This window comes from Lepeophtheirus salmonis, chromosome 3 (assembly GCF_016086655.4).
Source record: "Lepeophtheirus salmonis chromosome 3, UVic_Lsal_1.4, whole genome shotgun sequence".
Classification (NCBI taxonomy): domain Eukaryota; kingdom Metazoa; phylum Arthropoda; class Copepoda; order Siphonostomatoida; family Caligidae; genus Lepeophtheirus; species Lepeophtheirus salmonis.
Genome location: NC_052133.2, coordinates 25,335,733 through 25,361,220, shown reverse-complemented (window position 1 = coordinate 25,361,220; position 25,488 = coordinate 25,335,733). Strand labels below are relative to the sequence as shown.

The following is a 25,488-nucleotide window of genomic DNA, read 5'->3' as shown; positions in this document are numbered from 1 at the left end:
GGTCCAGTCCTCCGGAATGTCAGTACTAGAACTGATTTAAAAAAATAAATAAAGTTGAATGACGTCATCGAGGACCGAATTTCATAATTTTTACGCTTTAGGACCAAAATAAACAGACCTAAATAAAAATAAAAATAAACCTAAATAGTCGGGACTGCAGTCTTCAGGACTAAATAAGAACTAATACATCATTATTCACTAACTGTAAGGATATACTGTGAGTGTCGTTTCTTTCCAACTTTTCTCCTTCTTCATATCTTCCCTACTATTACATTCCTCTTTGTTAAAAGCTAAAACTCAGGTCAAGATATTCACCAACTCATACATAATTATTTATCTATGGTCAATCCCCCAAACTTTGCTTTTATGTCCTAGAAAGTGATTTAAATATCTAAATATTTGGGTTCAAAAGAATTTTCCAAGCATATAAGAGTGAAGAAAATTCAAACAATATATCATATTTTCAAAATAAAGATATTAAATTTTGTGATCAATTTATGATATGTATACTTTATTTATTTCAATGAAGAAAAACACATTCATAGAACTCTATAGTCATGAAAATATAATTTTATTGAGAGATCTTTTGTGTTGCAATGCCTCTTTTGAGCTACAATACTTAAATTGTAAAATTTTACTAAATCTTGGTTTATTCAACAAATTAAATATTTTAGCAAAATAGTATACTTTCTTTATTACTCCAAGCTCTTTTTTTCACCAATTTAACGAATCACAAAAATAAGTTATAATCTCCAAAACAAAAGTTATCAACATTTTTAAACCTTCTTCAAAAATCCGATATATATTTAATGAATGTGTTATAAAAAATTTAATATAAACATATAAACAGTATTAATTGCAACTGTATTGTATAAAAACTTCATTGATTATTTCGATATCTACTCATGAAAATGCACCAAGAAGTTGGAGAATACATCACATATAAATGGAAGAACCTCTTATAATCTGTTGGTTTCTACATCAGAACATTCCTTTTTGGTTCGGAATAGGTCTTGAATTTGATTCAGAGTAAGCCCCTTTGTCTCAGGGAGAACTACTTTGGCGTAAATTCCAGCAAAGAGACATACAAGTCCTAGGAAAATAAATGTATAATTTGGTCCAAAGAACTCCATCATTTGAGGAAATAATTTGAGCATGATAAAAAACCCTAAGAATCTTAAGGTGGAGGTTAAGCCTGCCAAGTGCTGTCTCACATGAGGTGGATAATACTCTCCAAGATAGAGGAAAGGAATGCTCTGGAATCCAAATGTAAATGACACCATATATAAAGAAATTGCACCAACGGGAAAATATGTGGTAAATGTATTTGTTTCCAATTCTAGGAGACCCAAAATGCCCAGAGAGGAAATAGAGAGACAAGCAAGGCCAGTGGAAATGTACATTAGTGTTTTACGAGGTAGATAAAAGAAGAGGGGAATTGCAAGAGTTCCAAAAAAAAGTCGCATTGCTCCGGAGATAATTGTGCCCAAATTTGTATCAATAGGAGTCCTGGACTCTTCCAATACTTGAATAGCATAAGCAATAACTGCATACAACCCAGAAAGGGTTTGAATTAAGAACAAAACGCTTAATATTATGAAAGGTTTGTAGCATGTCTCATCCGTGAAGAGTAACTTCATGGCCTCGAAGAATGTAATCTTTTCTTTTTTGATGGATTTTTGTATTCCTTCCATGATTTCTTTGAACTCTTCTTCCACATCGTCCTTCTTTGACCTGAAATGACTTAAAGATTTCTTGGCTTCCTCAATTTTTCCGATAGAGGCATTCCAATATGGAGAGTCTGGCATTGTAAGTAACATGATAAAGAACAGAACTGAAGAAATACCACATCCAATCGCAAGGAGGTTCCATGAAATCACAGACCCTAGTCCATAAGTGACTAGCATCCCAGCACTAATTGCAACAGAAGTTGCTTGTGAACAAGAAGCTCGATGTTTACGATGCATTATTTCTGATAGGAAGGTGTATCCACTAGGGCCTATTGTGCCAACAAAAACACCATTTAAAAATCGTCCTCCCATCATCATTGGAGAATTCACAGCAAATGCAATAAGAAGCCATCCAATAATGTCTAAAATAGCTGCCAAGAGGAGAGTCTTTCGATTACCAATTCTTTGGCCAATCAAAGTTCCGAAGAACACACTCCCACAAATACCTCCGATGCCCAAAAGTCCAGCTAAAAAAAAGAGGATAAAGGATTTTTTTTTTTGAAAACATCAATCTCTAAACTCATACCGAACCAGGATCCCTCTTCCTTGCTCATAACAAATGAGCATGATTCAGTACCATTATTGGTGAGTTGACTCAATGCAATTGTGGGATAGGCCAAGGCAAATCCATTAGTAATAAATGCAAGATTAATCGTAAATCCACCTAAAAACTAAAGAAAATATTTATAAATTTAATAATAAGCATTGCTTGGATGAACCAGTCTGTTTACCTCGGGGATACTCATCTCCTATAAAGTAAGGAGTAAGTCTTAAATAAGTATTCACTCTTTCTTTTAAGAGAAAGCCGAGAGAGAGAAGCTTAGAGCACTAAGGAAATTCTTGAACTGGAAGGCAAACTCGATATTATTCTCTTCTTTTTTTTCTTCTTCCTTTCAGTATTTTTTTTTTTTTTTTTTTCCGTTTTCCAGTTGCTTTTTGTCAACACGTAGAATTTTTTTTTGTTTAAATGAATCAGCGCTGCTTCCCGTCTAAAATAACTAGAATTTAAACAAATAGATACATGCATAATGTAGTTGTAAAAATGAATTTTTTCGTCAGCTTTCGAGGGTGCATTTAGAATGCATTTAAAAACCCCAAAATAATATATATCGAAAACAATTGAATTTGTATACAAAACTAATTATAAAATTTCACAAATCAAAATAGACTCCATACTTTTTTAGTTAAATATAATTAAAATTAGTTGTTATCATACACCTAGTAGCTTTATTTAATACAAGCTGGAGTACCCAACGTTGCTCGGATATTGCTCGGCTTTGACAAAAAAAAAAATAGACAAATTTTATAGATATGTACTCCTAATAACTAATAAGACAAGGAATCTACTCAACCTTGGAAGTGCCCGTAGAGATAAACTACATAGACTAGTTACCCCAAGCAAAAGTAAGGAATTTTTTTTAAATCCAAAAGTTAAATGACCAAAACAATAGATAATAGTGTTATTTATACATCAATTAAATGTAATCATGAATACGGAATCATCCTATACTTTTATAAAAACTGAAGATTTCCATTAAAAAATTAGAATCAAACGAAATATACAGTTTTAAATATACAAATATTTTTAAAAAAACCTCTTTCTTCTATATATATATGTATATATAACAACTAAAATTTGAATATTTTGGTCAACGATACTCTTTTTTTATGGTATCAACTTCATCTTCACATCATCACTCCATGTTTTTTATCTCTATGGTTTCTCCACTTTTTCATAGCAATCGGTTAACCTATACTTACAGTAGTCAATCCACAATCCGACACTCTCTGTAAAATGTTGGAAGAGAAATAATATCTATAATTTTGTAATAAAAAGAGTTAAAACTGTTATTTAGAGAAATAATAAACACTACGTCATTGCTTTGTCTCTCACTCCCCAATAAATAGTTTTTTAGACCAAATCATATGTAGGTAAACACGTGGTGTATTAATTAGTATAGTATTGATTAATTCCCTTAATATTTATTTAATTCAATCACTTTTCAATATATTATTATAATGCTTTATTATATGCAAAAAAAAACATATTTGTTAAGGTCGATATGACAAAAGGCGAAAGCAAATTATTTTACTTCAGCTCACACAGTGATTACACAACGTTTATTATTTCGCTTAAGATTAATTCAGAATACGTGTTGAGTCAACATATAATCAATCTTTAACAAAAGTCAAACCCCTAATTTATATTTGAGTCATTTAGAGGCGTTGTATTGAAATTTGGGGATGAGCTAAAATATCCAAGAGTTTTAGCTATAGTTATTTGATTTATAAAACCTATATGGATTTTTTGAATAGAAGATTTACTGATTTTCTTTTTTGAAGACTTTCGGGAAAATCTGAAGGGTTTGATGAGGACTATTACGTTTATTTTCTCTCTTAATAAGGTTGATCTCTTGATCGGGTTCCTTCTCTTCAATAAGCTCATGTTCTTTAAAATAGAGCAGATCAATTGCAAGATATTTTCTTCCGTTCATGCACACTTAATCAATTCTTCATATGAATATCTTTCGAAGGCTTGCGTTAGATGTTTTTAAGATGGAAGTAGACAATTTAAGATCATGTGCTTTATTGAGGATTCTTTCAAATATGTGCCACTTAGTTATTTCGTTTATGAGATCCCGAGATTTAATTTCCATTTCGCATATAACGATGTTGTTATCTTAGAAGATATTCCAGAGTGTTCATTTAATGGCATTTCTTTTGAACCAGTGTACTGCTCTACTAAAAATGTCTTCAAATCTAAATAGGGTTTCTGAAAGTCTAGACACTTATTTAGACTATAATTTGACACTTAATATAATATTTCATTTAGAATAGCACTTATCAGATGGTTAAATTTTATTTTTTTAAATTTAATTTTTGCCAATTCGAATTGGGGTTTAGCTCTTAAGAAATATCCAGATGGTCAAGAAGACACAAAGGATAGTAATGGCTAATAGATTTTTGTGTCAAATGAACAGAAAGAAGAAACGGCGCTCATTGTCTTGTCAATATCCAAGCCATAGTGAAATGTACCTATTTCGCAAAATTTATTTGCTCTGTAGGTAGGTTTGCCGATGGGATGAAAAATCCACTTTATGATATTTTCTCATTCGTTTTGTTATAATTAATTTTATTGTCTATTTGAAATGATAACAAAAAAGGGATTTTTAAATTCCATCAGTGAACCAAACTCTCCATACATATATTTATCAAGATGGAAATATCATAGACCTTCAGGAAAAAAATATATATATATATTGGTATAGCCCACATTTGACTTCGACCTTAAATAACTTAAGATGTAACTTTTATATATATATAAAAGTAACTGTTACTAAATTTTATATGCATACTTTTTTCATTCTACATAGTTTTTTGATTTACTTATGAAATTTGATTATACAGACATTTTTCCTCAAATAAAGCTCACCAAGGTAAACGACATCAAACCCCACCCATTTTAATTTATTTTAGTAAAAAATATACGTACTTTCAAATTATGGTAAATATCAGTCAAATACTACTAGATCTTTTAAACTATAATGTTTATTTATGTATATTTATTTACGTAATTGCTTTGTACATATAACGGGAGCAGTGAATAAAAAAAAACAAAAAAAAACTGGATCTTTATCAAAATTATTCCATTTATTTAGCAAAGATTTTAATTAAATTTGTTGTTTGCTATACGTAGTACATACATGATACTAAATACAAAAATATAACTTTTTGTAAAAAAAAAAATGTAATTTTTCGAACCTTTAGGGCCGCTGAGCAATCCCTAAATATTTTTCAAAAAAGCTCAAAATTTACAAATGATATCTTTAGACCATAACGAACATTGTGAGACTTTAAAGAACCTCAATTTTAAAAAGCCAAAATAAAAACCACTCTAATGTATATACAAGAGTAATAATTCTAAATTATTGGTAAAGTTATGGGCAGGGTGTCCGTAGCTCCTTGGGGAGGACAGAGGTTTAATCCCCTCTAAAAAATTTCTTCCCCTGAATTTGTATCATATATTTAAAAAATAAGCCTATTTATGTTAGCAATTATTTTACGGTGTTGATAATTTTTGGGGCTAAGTCCCCCAAAATGATAAAAGTTAGCATCGTCCTTAGTTATTAGTATATGTACCTACACCTAGTTTACAAGTATATTTTATACAAGTTTGTACTAGGATTTTTTTTTTTTTTTTTTTTTTTTTTTTTTTTTTTTTTTTTTTTTATGACTTTGTTCAGATTCATGTTGCACAAAGGTTCTCAAATAGATTTTCGCGACAACATTTCCATACAGTTAGTTAAAGTGCTATTTTAAAGCATGATTTTAGACCATTTTCATTGTAATGGGGGATGACCTCCTCCCACCCCACTACAACTCAAGCACAACATGTGAATTTTGATGAGCTTTAAAAATTTCAAACATATTTTTATATCCTGTAAAATAAACTGCAAAGACCTTTTTCCCCCCAATCTTTTAGTTAGAGTAGTAAACAAGTCTATGCTGGGTATTAGCTTTGTTGTGTCTTGACGAGGTGCGTTAGACACAAGCTATTTAATAACAGGAATTCAGGACTACTGAGAGAAACAGGAGGAACGTCTTAGGAATAAGACAATGGACAAGGACCACATGTATATTATCGACTACTCTGAAATCTACAATACTGCCATGGTATTTATACTAAGACTTATAAAGTAAGTACCTTACATATATTTTCATAACACATATCAAATCATTACAATAAAAGAGGGAGAAGATGGAAGAAGGAAGCTTTGCAGTTCATAAATACACTATAAGCTTGGTTAATGAAAGTTTGATTAAAAATCTTCAAAAGTTTGAGCTTAACTTGTCCAATTTGTTGAAAACGTTGGTAAAAGCTTAGGCCAGGAACTTCAAAATATAAGTTTGTTTTTGAAATTTATTCGAATAATATTACTTAATATTAGGGTAACCAGACGTTCCCGGGTTTGAAGGTAGAAATAAACCCATTTTCAGAGGCATTATTAAGCATTCGTTTAGGTTAATAATGAGTTCAAATATTAAACAATTATTCTTAATATTGATCCTAGCTAGTTCTTCACTAACTATCTTGGTTCAGGTGTGACCAAATGGAGGGAAATATAAATATCTTAAGCATTCAAATAAGAGTTCCCATAACAATTTAACATAATTTGTAGATCATCCAATCCTCATTTTCAAGTCTTTTTACTCATTATTATTATAAAATGGAATAAATAACATCAGGAAGCATTGGGTCTTCGAACGTCTAACGTTTTCTAGTATTTTGGAGCAGGAACAGTTTCGTTTTCTGCATTGAAATAATAGTGAGTATATAATAATAGCAGTAGTACTCGGCCTTGCCCAAAGAAATTAGGCGTCCGCTAAAAATAATATGGAAGATAACTCCCCAAGAAATCATGAGTGTTACTTCGCCGTCCTTCATGAGTACGCTCACACATAACTAAGCAATACCTAAGGGTGATAATTTTGGTAAGAATAGAAAAGCGTGTGAGGAGAAGAGAAGAAATACTTAGGGCTAAGGGTGATAATTTTGGTAAGAATAGAAAAGTGTGCGAGGAGAAGAGAAGAAATACTTATGGCATCATTGATTAAATAATATACATCTTCTTCTATCAATCAAGGACGTTATCATTCCCTCCTTTATTATTCAATATTAATATAATATTAGATGGTGATAGTCGATAGAGAACTGAATAAAATGTCTAAAATAACGTCGCCTTCTGTCTGGATTTCTGAAAATGGAGGCCCAGGAATTTGGGAATTACCTACCGGATGAGAAACAGATGTTTGTCGGATTTGTCGAAATAAATGTGCCTTTAGTCCCCTGTCTAGAATTACACGCCACTCATTATCCTCATCTCATATCAAGAGTATGGATATTCATCTATAAAATCAAGTTAAAGATTAATATATCAAGTCAAACTTTAACTCTGATCTCACAAAGATGCTTATTGCATGTAATATAACCTTATCCATTCCTAATCATTTAAGTTCAAAAAATGTATGGAAAAATAAACGGGTAAACCTATCCCTTCCCGAGGAACCATCATTAAATTAATGGAGGATCTTGGTACTGATGTCATTTATAGAAATACATATAAAAATGTTTTGAGTCATCCACACCAAATGACGATCAAGTTATCAGTAAAAAGTATAAAATATTTACTAATTTCGAAATGGAACTCTGAATTTTGTACCATCTAACAGTAAGTGTTCAATTTTTCTTAAATCTAACCCTAAAATATGATTATATTTTAGCTAAACATATCAAGAATTATGATACACAACTCATTAAATAGCAAAAACAACTGCTTAAATGGTCACAGCAACTGGGGTAGTAGCTTTGGATGGTTCGCAACTAGTTTGTCTGAGACTAGTTTCTTCACTTAAAGACTTGGGTATGATAATTAGGTTTTCCAATATTACATAGTCAATAAATATTACTTTTTTTATCACTTAAGGCTTAGCTATGGTTGATAGGCTCCAAGAAATGGTGTTCAGAAAACTCATAAAAGGCAAAAACAACTGATTAAATGGTCACAACAACAGGGGTAGTTACATTGGGTGTAGCATTATAATTAGCAATTGTGTATATCCTTCATGATAATAGTATGTTGTTATATAAGCATAAATAACAGGGAAAATATCTTTTTTGATGCTCTTAATAAAGAGTAATATCGCCGGACCTTACTACATAATTAGCTTTTGCTCTAAATCTTTAAGATGGATTTATTTCTAACATTTTTTTTATTAGTATATTTATTGTCTAATTTTATGATTTTGACATTTACTTTATTATTAATAATTAGTTAGATTTCATCGGTTGATTAAACTCCACGTCTCGCTTGCGTCTTGCAACCTAAAGATATGACATATTTAACTGGATTCCGATGTCAGAACAAGAAAATATTATTTGGATCAATCTATTATTTGAATATTCTGTATATATAATTTATTGTTATTATTAGTTATCTTATTCTAATTGTTGGATTTTGTATATTTAACATAAATGTATGATGGTATATTTTTTATTATGTAGATTATATTTAATTAAAGCCTTCTTTTTTAAACTTGAAACTTCAAATATATTTCGAAATACTCTACTTTGTCGTTTCATTAGCTATTATTCTGAGAATAAGGTTCATAATTAATTACAATTTCATGGAGTGTGACGCTTTCAAGTCTACTGTAACGGATAAGGCAATTATACGTAGTATATCTTCATTAAACATTTTGCTAATAAATACTTTCGTTATACCCTCAAAAATCATAATAAAGCAGGCAGATGATAATCGCATCTTTATTTTAAACAATGATACCATATGTATTTTCCCCCCTTCTCCTTACACGCGTTTTTCTCTACAATATTATCAACTTTAGCAATATCTAATCAATTGAATTCTAGAATGAAAAAATAATATAAGAGTTTAAAAAATAATAATACGATGGGATGAGTGATGAGTACTTTAGTGTATCAAGCCCTCACTAACAAAACAAACAAAATTCATTGTGACATACCAGCGTTTTTATTTTATTCAAATCTTAACATACACTGAAAATGCATATTAATTATGGTATACGTAAGAAACCAATAAGAAAACTGAAACAGTGATCTTGTTACCTGCACAGGCCTGCCCGCAATATTTCACTAATACGACTAAATTAATATTTCTTATATAAAAAAATATTAGTTTTTTTACGTCAGAGAGCGCTATATACAGTACACCCTGTATATGTGTTCGATGCTATTTGTACACACACATGTAGTATTTCATTAATATGACTATATTGTTATTTCTTAGATCAAAACTAGAACAATTTATACAGTTACACCCGGTAACTTTTTGGTATACATTCAGACAGATAAACTTTGCTTTATTAATATATATTATTTATTATTGCTTTAGGTCTTTCAATCTTGGTATCAAAAATTCCTACCAAGCTGCGAGGTTGCGTTTGTTTCGGCTTTAAAAATAAAAAGTTGGCCTTTGTAAAACAAGGTTATGTTAAAATAACGCCCTTTAGTAAACTCATTGCCAGTGGGGCTCTGTTTGTTTCATAAATTAGCGTATGTAAGCTTGAAGGACATCCGTTGTGGTAAAGATACATATATGTAAAGATAGAATTTGTCCGAAAAAGTATTTAATTATATCCAGATTTTTACATCAGTCATAAGCAATTATTAATCGGTAGACGGACTAAATTCCATCTCCGAAAATTGTAGGTCCATATTCGATGAAAAAATAATTTGCAAGACTTAATTGTTACAACTCTTAAATTGCTGAAAATTCAATTGATAACGCCAAGTTCAATATCTGGTAGAATACATCCTCCGAATGATTCCCAACAATTATTTAATAATAATTCTAAAGATGGAAAGAATTTGCTAACTACTATCAACTGATTTTGAGCTTTTTTAAAGGAAAGGCTGAGAGATGCAATAACGGTAACGACATGGACTCGAAACTAATATTATTTCTTTCGATTGCGTCTGGGATAGTCTCTGAATTACTTACTTTGTTCTCAATCTTGGATCGTAATCTGATAGAAATGGTTACGTAGCATAACTTTTATAGTTGCACCATAATCATAACCAGCAGTGTTACAAAGGAGGAGTCCAAAAGACAAAGGGTGACCGATCTTGTTTAAAACCAAGTGCCTAAGTGCAAGATTGTTGAGATCTTGGGAATTTCCATCTATGATCTCTTAGCCAGCATTGAGGACCTCACTTACTTTGTGGGTAACGCACTACTATACTCGAGGCAGTGGCCTCCAACGGAAAGCGAATACCCCCATATTGGGCTCCAAAATGGGCTAAAAATTGTGACCAAAGAATATCTGGAAGTCGTAAAATTAGTTATCAAGCCTTAGATTGATGAAAACTTCAAGGGGGAGAAGTATGTTTGCCAACAAGACAGTACTCCTGGCCATAAAACAATCATTTCTCAAAAGTGGGGTAAGGAGAACCTCATGCAATTTTGGTCTTCCAAAATGTGGTCCCATCCTCCCCTGATTTGTCACCCCTCGACTACGCGATCAGGAGCGTAGTGAGCTTAATCATACTTCCCACAGAATGACCTAAAGACAACTGTTAAGAGAGAGTAGGATGCCTATCCGATGGGTATATCGTGAATGCCTACATGTCCGCCAGTCGATACAATACATCAGATTGAAAATTTTAGCAAGCCCGATTACATAATTGTCTAACCTTGTATTTCTATTAACCTTGATAAGAGTAAGAGGGAGGATACATGATACAGAGTACAATGAGACATGTTACAAGAGGAGGAAACATGTCAAAACAGGCATTTGTTATTTTGAAACATTTATTTTACTTTTTATTACAGTTTGTCAGCATAAAGCAAATACTTATATTAGATAAACAAATAAAACATTAACAGAAATAGAGCATAGTTAACAAAAAAAAATCTACTATTTACAATGATTGATAATTAAACTATAACATGAAATTACACTAAAAAAAGAAAATTAAATATAATATATATAATAAAAATGGGGAGTAGCAAGTCTCCTCCATAGTGTTGGAATCAAAATAAATAATGGGAACTAAATATTGAAACAAATAATATATTACAAGCCTGTTAATTAAATGAACAACATCCTAGACTATGACATTTAATAAAATAAAATTAAAATCCCATGTTTTATAATCCAAATATATCTGAACAAACACTTACCTAAAATGTTTACTTTTTTTGTCAAAAATTCCAATGTCGAAATTCTCTATCACTGTAAGACAACTCGGATTTTATGTTGATTTGATAAACAAAGGAAGATATTCAATTGTATATGAACAGGGTGGTTATATAACTTTATATTTGAAAGTTATTGGCAGTGTAACATGCCTACTCCGTAACAAGTATCCTCACTCACCCCAATTTCAATCTTTAAATACGATTATAAAAATGGTTTAAATTAATTATTATTATATTTTTTGAATAGCTTCTAAATTGTACAAAACATGTACAATGGGTGTCTGGTAAAAAGGTTGCGGACAATAACGTTGGGGTAATATCGTTGTGTGGTTCTATTGTTGTGTACATTATCATTGTGGGACAAAAACGTCGTGGTTAACATCCTGAAGTAATATGATTGTGAGTAGTTTCATTGCAAGAAAATATTATGGTATGCAATTTCGTTGCAGTTTATATTATATTCGGGCGATAAAACTATGGAATGATTATGAGACATGTCAGAATGGAACCCTTCTAATATACTATAATCACCCTAGCCCACAGGTTGTGTGGTAAAATGTTGGCCCCAAGAAAAGTTAAATTTATCCGCTCCCACTTCCTTGAGCATATAGGAACCCTTATAATGTCCCAAAATAAGCCCCATCTCTCAGTTTGTACGGGCGAAGTACTGGACCCCAAAGAAGTTTAAACTCTATCGCCCCTCCGTTTCTAAGCCCCAAGGAACCCTCCTAACATGCTATAATACACCATGGCCCTCAGTTTGTGTAAATAAACTACTGGGCCCCGAGGGAATTTGAATTTATTTGCCGCCACATTCCAAAGCATCAAGGTACCCATCTAATATCATAAAATACACCCTGACCCACAACAATTACTCCAAACTTAGTAGCTGGATTAGGTAGTTGTCATTTAAGTATGAGAGATATAGTCTTTATTCCGGAAGCAACTATTGATTCATTGGAGTTGAATATTCATGAATTTCCTATTAGTAAATCTTCTATCCCACGGATACAAAGTGATCCAAGAAAATATCGGGGAACGCCCTAAAAATTGATTCTAAAGACAAAGTACCAGATGTTGTAGCTTTACTTTGGGATGGAAAATTACTGCCGTCTTTGAATACCTAGAAGAGGAAAGAAGAAAGTTTGCCGATTGTCTTTACATATGAAAAGCAATCCTAGACTGGGAACTCAATGAAAATATGCAAGTTTTCTACTGTTGATAGATACCACAGCTCCAAATACAAGTCGTCTTAATGGTACCTTTATGCTGCCGGAGCAAAAATTTGAAAGAAATATACTTTTATTTACTTTTCGTCATCATCTTCATGAATTGATTTTAAAAAATGTTTCGGAAGTGAAAATAAAAAATGTAACAAGTTCAAATATTCATTTCCTTCAAAAATTAAAAGATAATTGGAAAAATATAGATTCCTTCAAAATAGACTCCTTACAAAGTAACCTATCACTTTCGGAAATTGAAGATTTATTAGAATATTATCGCAGTTAACTATCAAAAAAAAAAAATATATATATATATGGGAGATGATTACATGGAGCTCATAGATTTATGTATTATATTTTTAGGTGGAGACAATAACAAAAAAAAAAGACCTCCTGGTGCCATGCACCAACCTCGTTGCATGGCCAGACAAATTATACTCTCTGAAAATATTTTTATTCAGTTACCAGCTTAGAATAAATAAAGACGATAAAATAGTATTATTAGATATATGTCTATTAATTGTAACAATGTATGTCAAGCCTTGCCTTCAATGCATTTTAGCAGTCAAAGCACCATATAATAATTTGTGCTTGTTAAAATTATTGAAAGCTTTCGAAAAAATAGACGAAACAATATCAAAAGCTGATTGATGAAACTAAGTTATCAATAATGGTATTTTACTGATGAAGCTACTGCCCATTCATTCCTCAACGATGATGTCGATCAAGAAGCTACAGAAAAAATGGTCGTAAATTTGAATAATGAAAATATCTCGGGACATGCAAAAAGACATTTGATGGTTCTTGGTTTGGAGCATAAATGTTTTTAAATCTAGTGATAACTTTATGTATTGTTTCATTAACAACTCGTCTATCATTATATGAAATTTGATTTAAGATAAAAAAATATATATTACTTCATATCGGTCAAAAGCATGAATCTGTTTTCCCGTTTCAAAATTGAAGATTATTTTCTTTGTGAAGCTCTATCTTTATGGGATAGTAATTCTGCTTGGATTGAAGCTGGAAAAAATTGTCGATACTTAGAACAGATAATGTTACGGCTGAGATATATTTCAAAAGTTTACAAAAGACTTCCATGTTTTAATTACAGCGGATGAGGAACAAAAGCATTTTCTACTACGTTGTGTTCCTATCCTGGATGTTAAATTAAACACTTAAAAGAAAAGTGTTCCAAAAACATTACTTTGTTGTGTTATTAAGTAAAAATAATCCTAATCTATGAAATTGAGTCCTATTATTGATCAATTCTGAAAGATAAACTCAACATTATCACTTTACACAAACTAAAGTTTTACACAACACACATACATCTATTTTCTAATAGTCAAACGAGTTAAAATCCATTTATGATAGGTACTTTAGATTTAATCTTCATTTGAATGTAAATTTATCGGTCCATTTATCCAATTGACTTTAAGCTCTCGTCGGGACCTTTTATCGTTGTCTTAAAGACATTTTTTTAAATATTTAAGTAGCTGAGATTAAATAGAAAAAAATGAGGGTATGCATTTTTGAAAAATTACTTTTAATTTTATGGGACACCTTCATGCACATATTTGCCAAAATATATTTAATTCTAAATATATATTAGATAAATAGGACATGGATGATAATTGTAATGCTTCCATACTGCTACAATAACATTTTTATGCCGAATCACAATCTTTGGCATAATATATTATCTATTATTATTCATTAATCTTCTTTTAATTGTCTGAATTAAATCTTAAACATGTTTTTGATGTTTTTTGAAATATGAATCCGTCGTAGTTTTTTTAGATGATAGCCCATTTAAAAGAATTTTATGGGGTTTTCATATTTAAAAAATGTTATGGATTTAGTTCCATTAAATATTAAGGGTATCACATTCACGACTTTTATGTTATAATATGTATGAAGTTGTCATTATTTTATTTTTCAATATTATGTATTGGCATGGTTCACTGTAAAATGATTGTGGTAAAAAGGTTGCAGACAAAAATGTTGGGGTAAAATTGTTACGTGGTAATATCGTTGTGGACATTATCATTGTGTGACAAAAACGTTGTGGGTAATATCATCGTGGAGCAATGCCATTATGAATAATAAGATTGTGAGTAATTTCATTGTAAGACAATATCACCGTGTGCACTTTCGTTGCAATTTATATTATATTCGGACGATAAAACTATTGAATGATGAAGAAACGTACCAAAATGGAACCCTTATAATCTATAATGCACCCTGACCCACAGGCTGTACAGTTTAAGTGCTGGGCCCCAAGGTAGTTTAAACTCCAACACTGCCACGTTTCTAAGCACCAAGGAACCCTTCTAACATGCAATAATATACCTCGGCCCACAAGTTGTTTAGGTGAACTGCTGGTCCCAAAGGCAAGTTAAATTTGTTTGGCCTGCTTCCTGAAGCATCAAGGTACCCTTCTAACATTCCAGAATACATCGTGGCCCACATGTTGTACAGTTGAAGTGCTAGGCCCCGAGACAGTTTAAACTCCACTGCCGCCGTGTTTCTAAGCACAAAGGAGCCCTTCTGAATAATGTAATATACCCCCGGCCCAACGGTTGTCCTTGCCAAATTCGTTTATATGTTGATGCTTAACGTTTGAATAAAACAATTCAAAACTATGTAAAATCTTTCTTAAACACGGGAGTGAGCTCATAGTCTCTTACATTGAAATACTTTGGATTTAAAAAAATTAATGTCAATATTATTACATGAATATAAATATAGACTGGCCCGTGGCCATAATAATTATAGACACATATACAGCGTGCATTCATTTGAACAACATTTATTTCAGCGAGGATCATCATGGATTATTATCATATACAATATAGATCGGAAACCTGGGAAAGACCTAGATGGAATTATCTTTGTAGAATTTTTTAATAATTTAGTAACTTTTTGACAAATCTTGATTATTCGTGGATGATAATTAAATTATTGTGTCACATGATAATTTTTCTTAATTGACAAGTATGTTGATTGGTTTAATAGAATAAAATAAATAGTCACACTTATTCCAAATTAGATATAAAAAAATTCTTTAACCCTAGAATGTTATTTTATTGACTAATTAACTATTTAGCTCGCGTGGTGATGCAACTTCAATATCATACGAATATCTACTCACACTTACCAACAAGGTTGTTTCAGTTTGATACATTCTTGTTGAATATTATGTCAACTAAGGGTTTGGTTGTTATGTTTGATGTGTGCAACAAAAGAACATTTCATGGTTAAAACTCTAATATTAATTAGTAATAGGTGATAGGTCAGGTGTGATGTATTTTTACTTAGATATTTGTATATCGTAGCATATTAATATTACTTACAATTTATATTTATAATAATTTTACCAATCCATCTTGACCTTTTTAGTATGTAGAGGAATCTCGCCAATAATAATACACATTTTATTCGTTGAGTCCTTCATCCTTCCATTTACTACTTGCTTCCACGTAGACCCCTCCCCCCCCTCCCTTGTATGAGACGACTCGGGATTTTTACATTCTACTTTAGAGTAAATTTTTTGAAAGTGCTCATTCGTATAATTAGCCCTTTAAATTTTGCAATCCTAAATAAATCATTTTTTATCTTCTTAGCTATTCCGCACAATTTTCAATAAAAGTTCTGTTTTACAGATGCATGATGTATTCCTTTATTTGTATATCAAATCATTATAAAATTGAGAATGGGTTCTATCGGCAATAGAGTGCAAGAATATATCCCTGAATTGAAGATTGCAGCGTTGGAGTTTAAACTGCCTTGGGGTCCAGCACTTCACCTGTGGAACCTGTGGGCTGGGGTGTTTTTTGGGATATAAGAAGGTTACCTTGATGCTCAGGAAAGTGGCCACAGAAAATTAGACTTACCTTGGGGTCCAACATTTCAACCTGTCGGCTAGGGTACATTATAGCATGTTAGAAGGGTTCCTTGGTGCTTAGAAACGCGGCAGTGTTGGAGTTTAAACTACCTTGGAACCCAGCACTTCAACTGTATAGCCTGTGGGCCAGGGTATATTATAGCATATAAGAAGGGTTCCTTTGTTCTTAGAAACGCAGAGGCTGCGGAGTTTAAACTGCCTAGGAGCCTATTTACTTCAACTGTACAACCTGTGGGCCAGGATGTATTTTGGGATATTAGAAGGGGTCCTTGATGCTCCAGGAAGCAGGCTAAACAAATTTAACTTGCATTTGGGAACAGCAGTTCACCTAAACAACTTGTGGGCCAGGGTATATTATAGTATGTTGGAAGGGTTCTTTGGTGCATAGAAACGCAGTGGCAGTAGAGTTTAAACTACCTTGGGGCCCATCACTTAAACTGTACAACATGTGGGTCAGGGTGTATTATAGATTACAAGTGTTCCATCCTGGCACGTTTCTTCATCATTCAATAGTTTTATCGTCCGAATATAATATAAATTGCAACGAAATTGTACACAATCATATGGCTTCACGATTATTTTACTCACAACGTTTTTGTCACACAATGATAATGTACACAACGATATTACCCCAACGTTTTTGTTGCAACCATTTTACCACAATCATTTTACCGGAAACCATTGTGCATGTCGTAACAGACAAGTAATAGTTATAAACTTAAGGATGAGTGTATACATTACAACGATATAATTGAAATAATTTATTTGGAGTTTTTAACGTTCATACCTAAGACATCTTTTACTCCAGGATTTAAACGCTAAAAACGAGCGTTTGTATTTTACAAGAACTACGTGCTATTCCTTTCTGTATTAGTTGTTACTATTATAATTTATATGTATATTACTTGATGTTAAATGTATACCAAGCTTGTAATTTAAAAATTGTTTTGATAATTTATTTTCCAAGATTAACTTTAAAATTACTTTAACATTTTTGAATCATGATCATAAGGGTAATTCAACAGGTTTATATAGTTTCCTCATCAATATTTTGCTATAGTCTTGTTATTCCTTAAAAACCAATGGGGACAAATGTGGGACAAAGACTAGAGTTTAAGATCCACTCCGAAGTTATTCTTGAAAATGTTTTTTTTACAGTGTAAGATTTGTCTGTACTTTCTTTCCAACACTCTCAGATATGACAGCCAAGCTGCTCTTCTTGAAAACACTTTACAATTATCAGGGCTACCACGTTAATTTTAGATTTTTTTTTACATACCGGTGGATAGCATTATTTTCAACTCTGGTCATTATCCATTCACTGTTCATACAACACAATTTTGTTTGGATTAATTGACTATTAATTTTATTCTCATAAAATTAATAGTTAATATTTTTAAAATATGCTGATACTATTCGCTTAGAATCAAGCAAACAATATTATGTTTACAAACTTTCTGAGGATGGCTTTTATGGATAAGTTTTCTTGGAAAATAATGATTCATAAATAGAAAATCGTAATTCCAAGAAATTAGCACTAGTTATTATACTTGTAGTATCAATTACATCGAAACTCATTAATTAAATTAGTATAAATATGATTATTAATTAATAATATTTATTGTATCTATCCAGAGTTACAAAGAATAAACCTATTGATATAATTGGATGTGTTAGTTATTTTCTTCAACAACTAATATCTTCATCTAGGACAAGTAAATATATATTTTTTTAGTTTAAGTACTTGTTGTTTTTAGTCAAGGCTTCGTGTTTATTTTGTGATGATTTTTTTATTGTTATAATATCATTTGGCCATCTTCTACTCTATTATAATGTAGTATTGCATTTAAAAGATCCTAATGAATTTACACAAATAGTGAATGAAGTGTGGCCAATATTCACATCAACGACACTGTTAAAGATGTAAAGGAGTCGTTTTTTACATATCAGGATATATAGCAAGCCCCATTATATTAGTCACAAAATGTCAAGAATACTATAAACCACTACCATTTTTTGATTTATCCAATGATGTGCGGAAGTTATTAGGGATCAACCACTTAAAAGAAATTGTATAAAATATAAATTATAGAGCTTGATTTGTTTACACGTATACGTATTATACGTACATATATATTCTATTTCAAATTATTTTATTAACGTTTGAAATAACACCAGAATTGAGTAAAACTTGTCGATAGACAACATAGTCATTTGAATTGTGTTCCTCCTTCAGCCATAATAAAGATATGTACTAGGACAGACTCGATAATTTTCTTCCTAATTTCCTTTATTAATTCATATTCAATATGTGTTCTCCCTTTTTCGGTTAGGACAATAATTCATTTTTAGATTTTTAATTTTTTTGTGCTCTTTCGAATCGACAACTTGTCCCTTAAAAAAACTTTGAGACATGTGGAATCGATGTTGACTTATGAAAAAAAAAAAAAACTTATTAGCTAAAAAACAAACTTGATGTCCAGAACCTAGGAACCTCGTCTGATCAGAATGGAATACGGCCCTAGGTATGTAACTCAGAATTATTAACAACTTATATAACAGTGATAAAGTCAGTTTCTGTCTCTGTTTTTAAAATAAATACCCTACACTTTTTATCAGTGGACAAACATACATACAACCAAGGTAACTATACCATATATAACTTATAAGGTGTGTTTATAAGAAACTTGCAACGCAGTCTGGTTGACGTTAGCTGACAACTTTTTGATGACGGCACAACGGAGCCAAATTCAGTGTTTTGACTGACTTATGTTAAGTGTTAACTCATATTATTCCAAGAGTTATGTCTTCTTCTAGAAGTACTAGGCTTTATTTGTGCTGTGGCAACCTGTAAAAATCTATCAAATTCCCATTATTTTTGTATATTTATTTGAAAGTTTATGTTTTCACCTATTTTTCATTAAAAACAAAATAATTTTAGTACCGTAATCGGCCAAGGATAAAAATTTACACTAATAGTATTATTCGATGAGAAAATAAAATACTATATTATTTTTAATACAATTTGTTTTATAGAATTTCCTCCTAAATTGACTCCTCTGTGACGTCATCAAAATAACCAGTAAACAAAAGCAAAGAAATCTCTTATCGACACACTTGTATATAGTCACCTTGCATACAACTATAATATTAAATTCTAGTAGGTTGTGTCTTCACCATAAAACTTTGTATGGAAATGATGAACCATGATAAAACAAGGGCGTTATTTTTTCCTCTCAATCAGTCAAATGACTTATCTTCAAACATATATATATAAATCGAATTCAAAAGCAAAGAGAGTTCATTTCCATATGAATAATTGTGTTTGATGAGAGACGAGGTTGCTTGACACAAACGGAATATAGAGAATCCAGAATGACCGAGAGAGAATGAATAGTGTTATCGTGGAGGAATATGGTAAAGATATTCTATATACACATAAGGACTATTAATCAGGTACAATCATATACAATGATGAAAGGGTTTATATAGGTAGACACCAATAAATAGTAATACCTAAAGGACTCTAAGCAAAGAGTGAACACTCAATGTAATTAAGGAAGGATTTAGTAGTGTCCAATTCTAATTGGCTTAAAATTAGAAGCTGCAACATGTTCCTCAACGCACGCAGCCAGTTTGAACAGGCCGTCTCCCTCCTACTGAAAAAAGAAGAATTGGGGCGACAACGTCACAACAGTAACACGATATTATAGGTCGGTATTAGGAACATATTCTTCCTTGTTTTTAGATTGAATTGTTAATTTTCCTCTTAACTGCTCTTTCTCTAGAGTTCTTTAGTAACACCCATATGAATAGATCATATAAACATGATAGGAAAAAGAAGAAGAAATTGTGAGGAACTACGGGTTCAATAGATAATAATTAATAATAAATGCATAACATTTATTTTAGAATTATTTCGACATATATCAAACAAAAATTCAACGTTACGAGTATATCTATACATGCATATTCGTAAAAGGAACTGTTCACAAGTAATTTTTACGAGCACTAGTAGAATCTCAATTATTGAGAGATAAGTTCGAGAGAAGTCTCAAAAGTAAAGTCCAATATCTCCAAATACGAGTCCAAATCAAGTCGCAAGTTTTTGGGTACGTGAGTTTCAAGCCTGGAGGCATATCAAAATCTGAACCTAGTCGATCCAACAACGAATTCTAGTCCAGTTACGAGTTTTTCACATTGAGTCTTAGTCGAATATGAAATTTCTTTTTTCTAGTCCAAATCGAGTCCTCATGGAGTTTGAAGTCCCAATTTAATAAAAGTTAAGTACAAACCGTGTCTGAGTTACCAATTCTGATAAGTGACTTATAATTTTAATAAATTGATCACCGAAGAAACTGAAAAATATTTTCATCGCATCAATTCTATGTAGTGAATAATGAATGTATTGTATTATGTTACTAAAGAAACAGAATGCACTTTCAAGAAGTTGCGTGAGCCAATCACGTCCTGAAGTAAAATATGTCTTTGATTGGTCACAAGTATTATTAATAGAGTTGTATGGAATACAACCTGCGGGTATGTAAAAATAAAACAAACCGAAAATTAACATGACCTAACCCTGACAATTTAAAGAGCAACTTAGCTATCATGACGTTTCATTACATTAGCTGCAAGGAGCTATTGGGGCCCACTCCTTTTCAAACAAGGACATAGATAGGAATTACTCCTTTTTCGATCCTCAATTACACTTTGAGTGCAACAAGAACTGAGACCTATAACTAGGGATTCTCACCGAAGCACGCGTGTGTTTCTGAGCATTTTCAGCTTAAGAACAAGAAGCTTAAAACTGATAAAATTCATTAGATATATTTTTTTGAGAAGCTGATTTAGAAAATCGAATAAAAATTATGAAATTTCAAATTCTTAGTACATTTTAGGAGATGCTATTGGAGTTGTTTGAATGTTTGAGCATCAGCCCAATGTCTTTCCAACAATTTTTTTGTCTCATATCTAAATCTGAACTCTAAATTTCTTTGTGCAAAAAATAGAAAGTCTAAACGGTTCTAAAAGTGTTCTTTTTGCCGAATAACGAAAGCAAGTTTTTGGCCTATAAATCCTTCTCCGTATACCTCAAACTTAAATGACTCTCAGATCTTTCTTTCTCAAAGTGCCTCCAAAACAACTCAAAATACCTCAGAGTTAAATGAACCCCAAGCTTCTCTTTCCCAAAGTGCCCCTACAACATTCAATGAAATATTTTTCTCACTTTCTTCACCCAGACATTGAAATTTTAGTATCAAAATATAAGGCAAAGTCCAAAAGACTGGAACTTGCTCTTGCTACAAAGGACCAATCAATTGACTACTGCACTGAGGAAATGAAGAAAGTGAAGGACAAAGTTAAAGAATTGACATCTCAATTGAAAGAGTTAACTAAGAAAAACGTTAGCTTGGAGTAGAAAACAAAAACTTGTAAAATTAAAATGAAGAATTTGTGTGAAAGTGTACAAAGTAAAGAACTTCAAATTACAAAATAAAGCTTGAAAAACATACTAAATAAACATTACTAATTAATATGGTATAATCGAATCAAGTCTAAAAATAAATTACTCCACACAGTTCCAAGAGCTACATTCAACTTTACAAAATTAATACTTAGGAAAAGACAATCTATGATTGATAAATTAAAATCAGAAAATTTATACTAACAGCATTAACTTAACTCTGAGGTAGAAACAAGTGACTTATGGAAAAGGAATTCTAATACCGTCCTACATATGCAGTCGTACCCAACAGCAATTAGAATGTTGGTGTATCATAAACAAAGTTCCAACCATGAACGTTCCAACTTTGTTTAAATGGTTTTTGCCCTATGTTAATAATAATAATATACCAAAAGGGAGCATTATAGAATTAATGGGTTGGGGTTTTTACACTATTTCTCGTCTCCAAACTGCTGAATTCATATTAAATAATACCAATGTTATGCTAGGATTTGATGCGACAGCACAAGAAGACGTTCATATTAATTTTTGTTATTTTACCACAAACGAAAACTGTGTTTATGCTGCAGTAGACGAATTACCGGGAGGAAGGGCTGAAAATTCCGCTAATTATGTTTGTTCGACAGTAAATTAATTATAGGAAATTTACTGTCTCTTCCATGAAACTACTTCTTTTAATAAAACTAAAATCAACATAATTAACAACATAAAGAATACATTAACCAATCGATGTCCTTCAAACCATGCAGCCATTAGAAAAATAAATAAAGGGTTGGGGAAAATCTTTGAATGAGCTGCCCTGTAATTTACATCCCCTGAAACCAATTACGTCTTCTATAAAGGAAGCTTTGAAGAAATTAAAGGAGTCTAAGGGAAAAATATTTTTTAAAGATTGTATAGCTACCAATTTAATATATAACATCAACAAATTGATATACAAAGATGAGTGACCCCACTGGATTTGTAATTTTCTTGAATAGAAATAAACTACAAAAAAAAAAAAAAATTTTGCCAAGATATAGATGGAATCGTCTTCATATTATATTTCATATTACTGGAAAACTTTTAGAATATGAGGATAAATTTAGATTAATTTTTAATACCAGGACTTCTTATGGAGGCTTAAGACATTCCATTTATGAAGATTTTAATTACCCTACTTGTTTAAACCAACTTCATGTTCTAGCTGTGCTGGGCAAACTTCTGACGGGAAATGGATGAAGAAATTTTACAACTCATATGATAATCAATTGAACTATCTTGATGCGATTCAAATAGTTTTCGAACGATTAACAAAGAGTTTATTAGATCAAATAATGATTTATTTCGAGAACCATTAGTGATGGGGAGCACCTTTCGTAAACTTCAAAGAATTAAAATTAATTCTTCCTTCAATGATGTGATGAAAGCTTGCATTTCTTCCACAATAGTTGTTTTAGAGAGGAAATATAAAAAGTATTTTGAATTACACATTGAAAACTTATCTGAAAGATTGAAGGAAGAAATGACGTAGGCAAGGTGCCACAACATGGCATGGACGCTGAAGAACTTATTTGGTATGTTTCCAGCAATAAAAAAATAAATCTTTAAGTGCTACTATGGACTATATATTATGGCGATTAAGAGCTTCAAAGAATGGTACTATACATTATATAGGAAAGATGGATACTCCATTTTGAGAAGACATCAGAACAAAAAGTGTCAAATTTGCAAGACATTTTAGAAAAATATATATATACATACTATGAAGATGTTGGTACAACTGAACTGGAAAATTTTGAAGGAAACATCGAAGGAAGATAGTTTAAGGAAAAACATGGAACAGAAAATTAAAAAAGGATGATTTAAAAACAGCATTTAGTTATGTCAGAGTTTTGCTTTAGGAGCTGATGTTTTAGTTGGAAATTTAAAACTTTTTAATTAACTAAATCTTACAATATTTTTATTATTATAATTTACAGAATGTATATAAATATTTAATAGTTAAGCAATAAATTAGTATTTACTTTTTTGTAAATAGAGATTATTACTGAATTAATAATTATTAAACTACATGAATAATATAGATTTCTAAAATTTTTTGAGTGCTTTCATTAAGTTTATTAGTTTATTTATTATTAATAATAATAAGTATGTGTCATGTTTATTATGATTTCTGACGTCATTTCAAATTTGCTGGGCCAACTAGGATTCAAATAGATGAAACATACACAAGTTGTTCATAAACGAATGGAGAGGATTACGAGCAAAGGTTTTAATTTTTCCAACGAAAAATTGCAATTACTCTGGATATATCCAACCAATTAAGATAATTTTGGTATCATTGCATTATACATCTAAAATTACATAATGTATATTACATAAAAAATACAAAAATATGCTGTTTTAATTTTTTGTTAACATACGAACTATACAAACTTTGTAAAAAAAATATGAATTTATCGCTAGTTGATGTTTGGAATAAGTTTATTTAGAAAGAAAAAATAACCAGAGATGAGATCGAAGACCTCAAGATAAATAAATAATATTATATATGTACATAAATACTAGTATGAGCCTGCCCGTTCCACGGATGCATGGGCCGTGGACGCATTTGGACACAAATGGTGGTGGTCAAGTAATTTAAAAATTCAAATAAATAATGTTATTCATCACTTATGTTTGTCTATTTGAATCGAATTTTAAAGTACCTAATTTATTCCAGAACAATAATTAAAAAATCCAAGAATGCAAAAAAGGTATTTTTGATAGCCTCTTGGGTTTGATAAAAAAAAGATTATATTGTCAGAATGAATCCTTAACAGATATTGTGTACGGCGAAACTCCCACAGTTACGCATGCTTAGAAGACAAACAAACAAATTGCAAAGGTACCACATAATCAGTAACAGTAAACAATCAACAGATAGCTACGTAACAATCCTCTCAGTATATAGCTAAACCAAATTTATGATTACTAATTTTTTTGATTTTTTTGTTAATGTCTTTTTTATCACAAATAAAAAGTTTATTATAATAATCTTTGTAAATTAAACCCCTATTCAACCCCATGTCAATAAGCTAAACTACTCCTAACTTGCCTAAAATCAAGATCGTTTAATAAATGTACCAATGACATACAACTTTAAAATTACTTTACCTCCAAATAAATTAGTATCCTGCATACATTTGGATTTGCATTGGACATTGCAGAAATAAGTGTCCATTTGAATAGCAGCAATCCAAGACGAATTAACTGGCTAATGCAATCTCCCCTTCATGTTACTACCTGAAGAATTATTGAACAGATTTAATTCTCACAAGTGTTCATGCAAGACGAATTAACTGGCTAACACAATCTTCCCTTCACTTCTTATTTTTAATTGTAGATAGAGCTAGAAGAAAACAAAAACTGTTGCTAGGCAGCAAAAGCGGAGAAG

The 25,488-nt window shown here is 31.3% G+C and overlaps 1 protein-coding gene and 1 long non-coding RNA gene across 4 annotated transcripts; one reads left to right on the top strand and one right to left on the bottom strand.

The window, feature by feature from the left end:
* Positions 1–494: 494 nt before the first annotated feature.
* LOC121114774 (facilitated trehalose transporter Tret1-2 homolog) lies at positions 495–25,439 on the bottom strand. Of its 3 annotated transcripts, none has more exons than XM_040708830.2 (4): positions 25,209–25,439; positions 2,462–2,728; positions 2,257–2,401; positions 495–2,197 (listed from the first exon to the last, which is right to left on the bottom strand). In XM_040708830.2, exons 2-4 carry the CDS (start codon positions 2,474–2,476, stop codon positions 960–962), a joined length of 1,398 nt encoding a protein of 465 aa, XP_040564764.1. In that variant the 5' UTR covers positions 2,477–2,728; positions 25,209–25,439; the 3' UTR covers positions 495–959. The 3 variants fall into 3 exon arrangements, with proteins under 3 accessions (XP_040564764.1, XP_071743319.1, XP_071743320.1); XM_071887218.1 differs by lacking the exon at positions 25,209–25,439 and adding an exon at positions 3,492–3,632; XM_071887219.1 differs by lacking the exon at positions 25,209–25,439 and adding an exon at positions 3,492–3,628 and having other exon boundaries at positions 2,462–2,719.
* On the top strand, positions 7,280–8,629 carry LOC139904852 (uncharacterized). Its single transcript, XR_011779101.1, has 3 exons — positions 7,280–7,960; positions 8,013–8,152; positions 8,216–8,629. It is a non-coding gene; the product is annotated as an uncharacterized lncRNA (long non-coding RNA).
* Positions 25,440–25,488: the final 49 nt, after the last annotated feature.

What these genes read in the sequence shown, in the direction of transcription:
- LOC121114774 (XM_040708830.2), bottom strand. An exon ending in GGAAGAGGGATCCTGGTTCG is followed by an intron (nt 2,198 to 2,256) that starts GTATGAGTTTAG and finishes TCTTTTTTTTAG; the next exon opens with CTGGACTTTTGGGCATCGGA.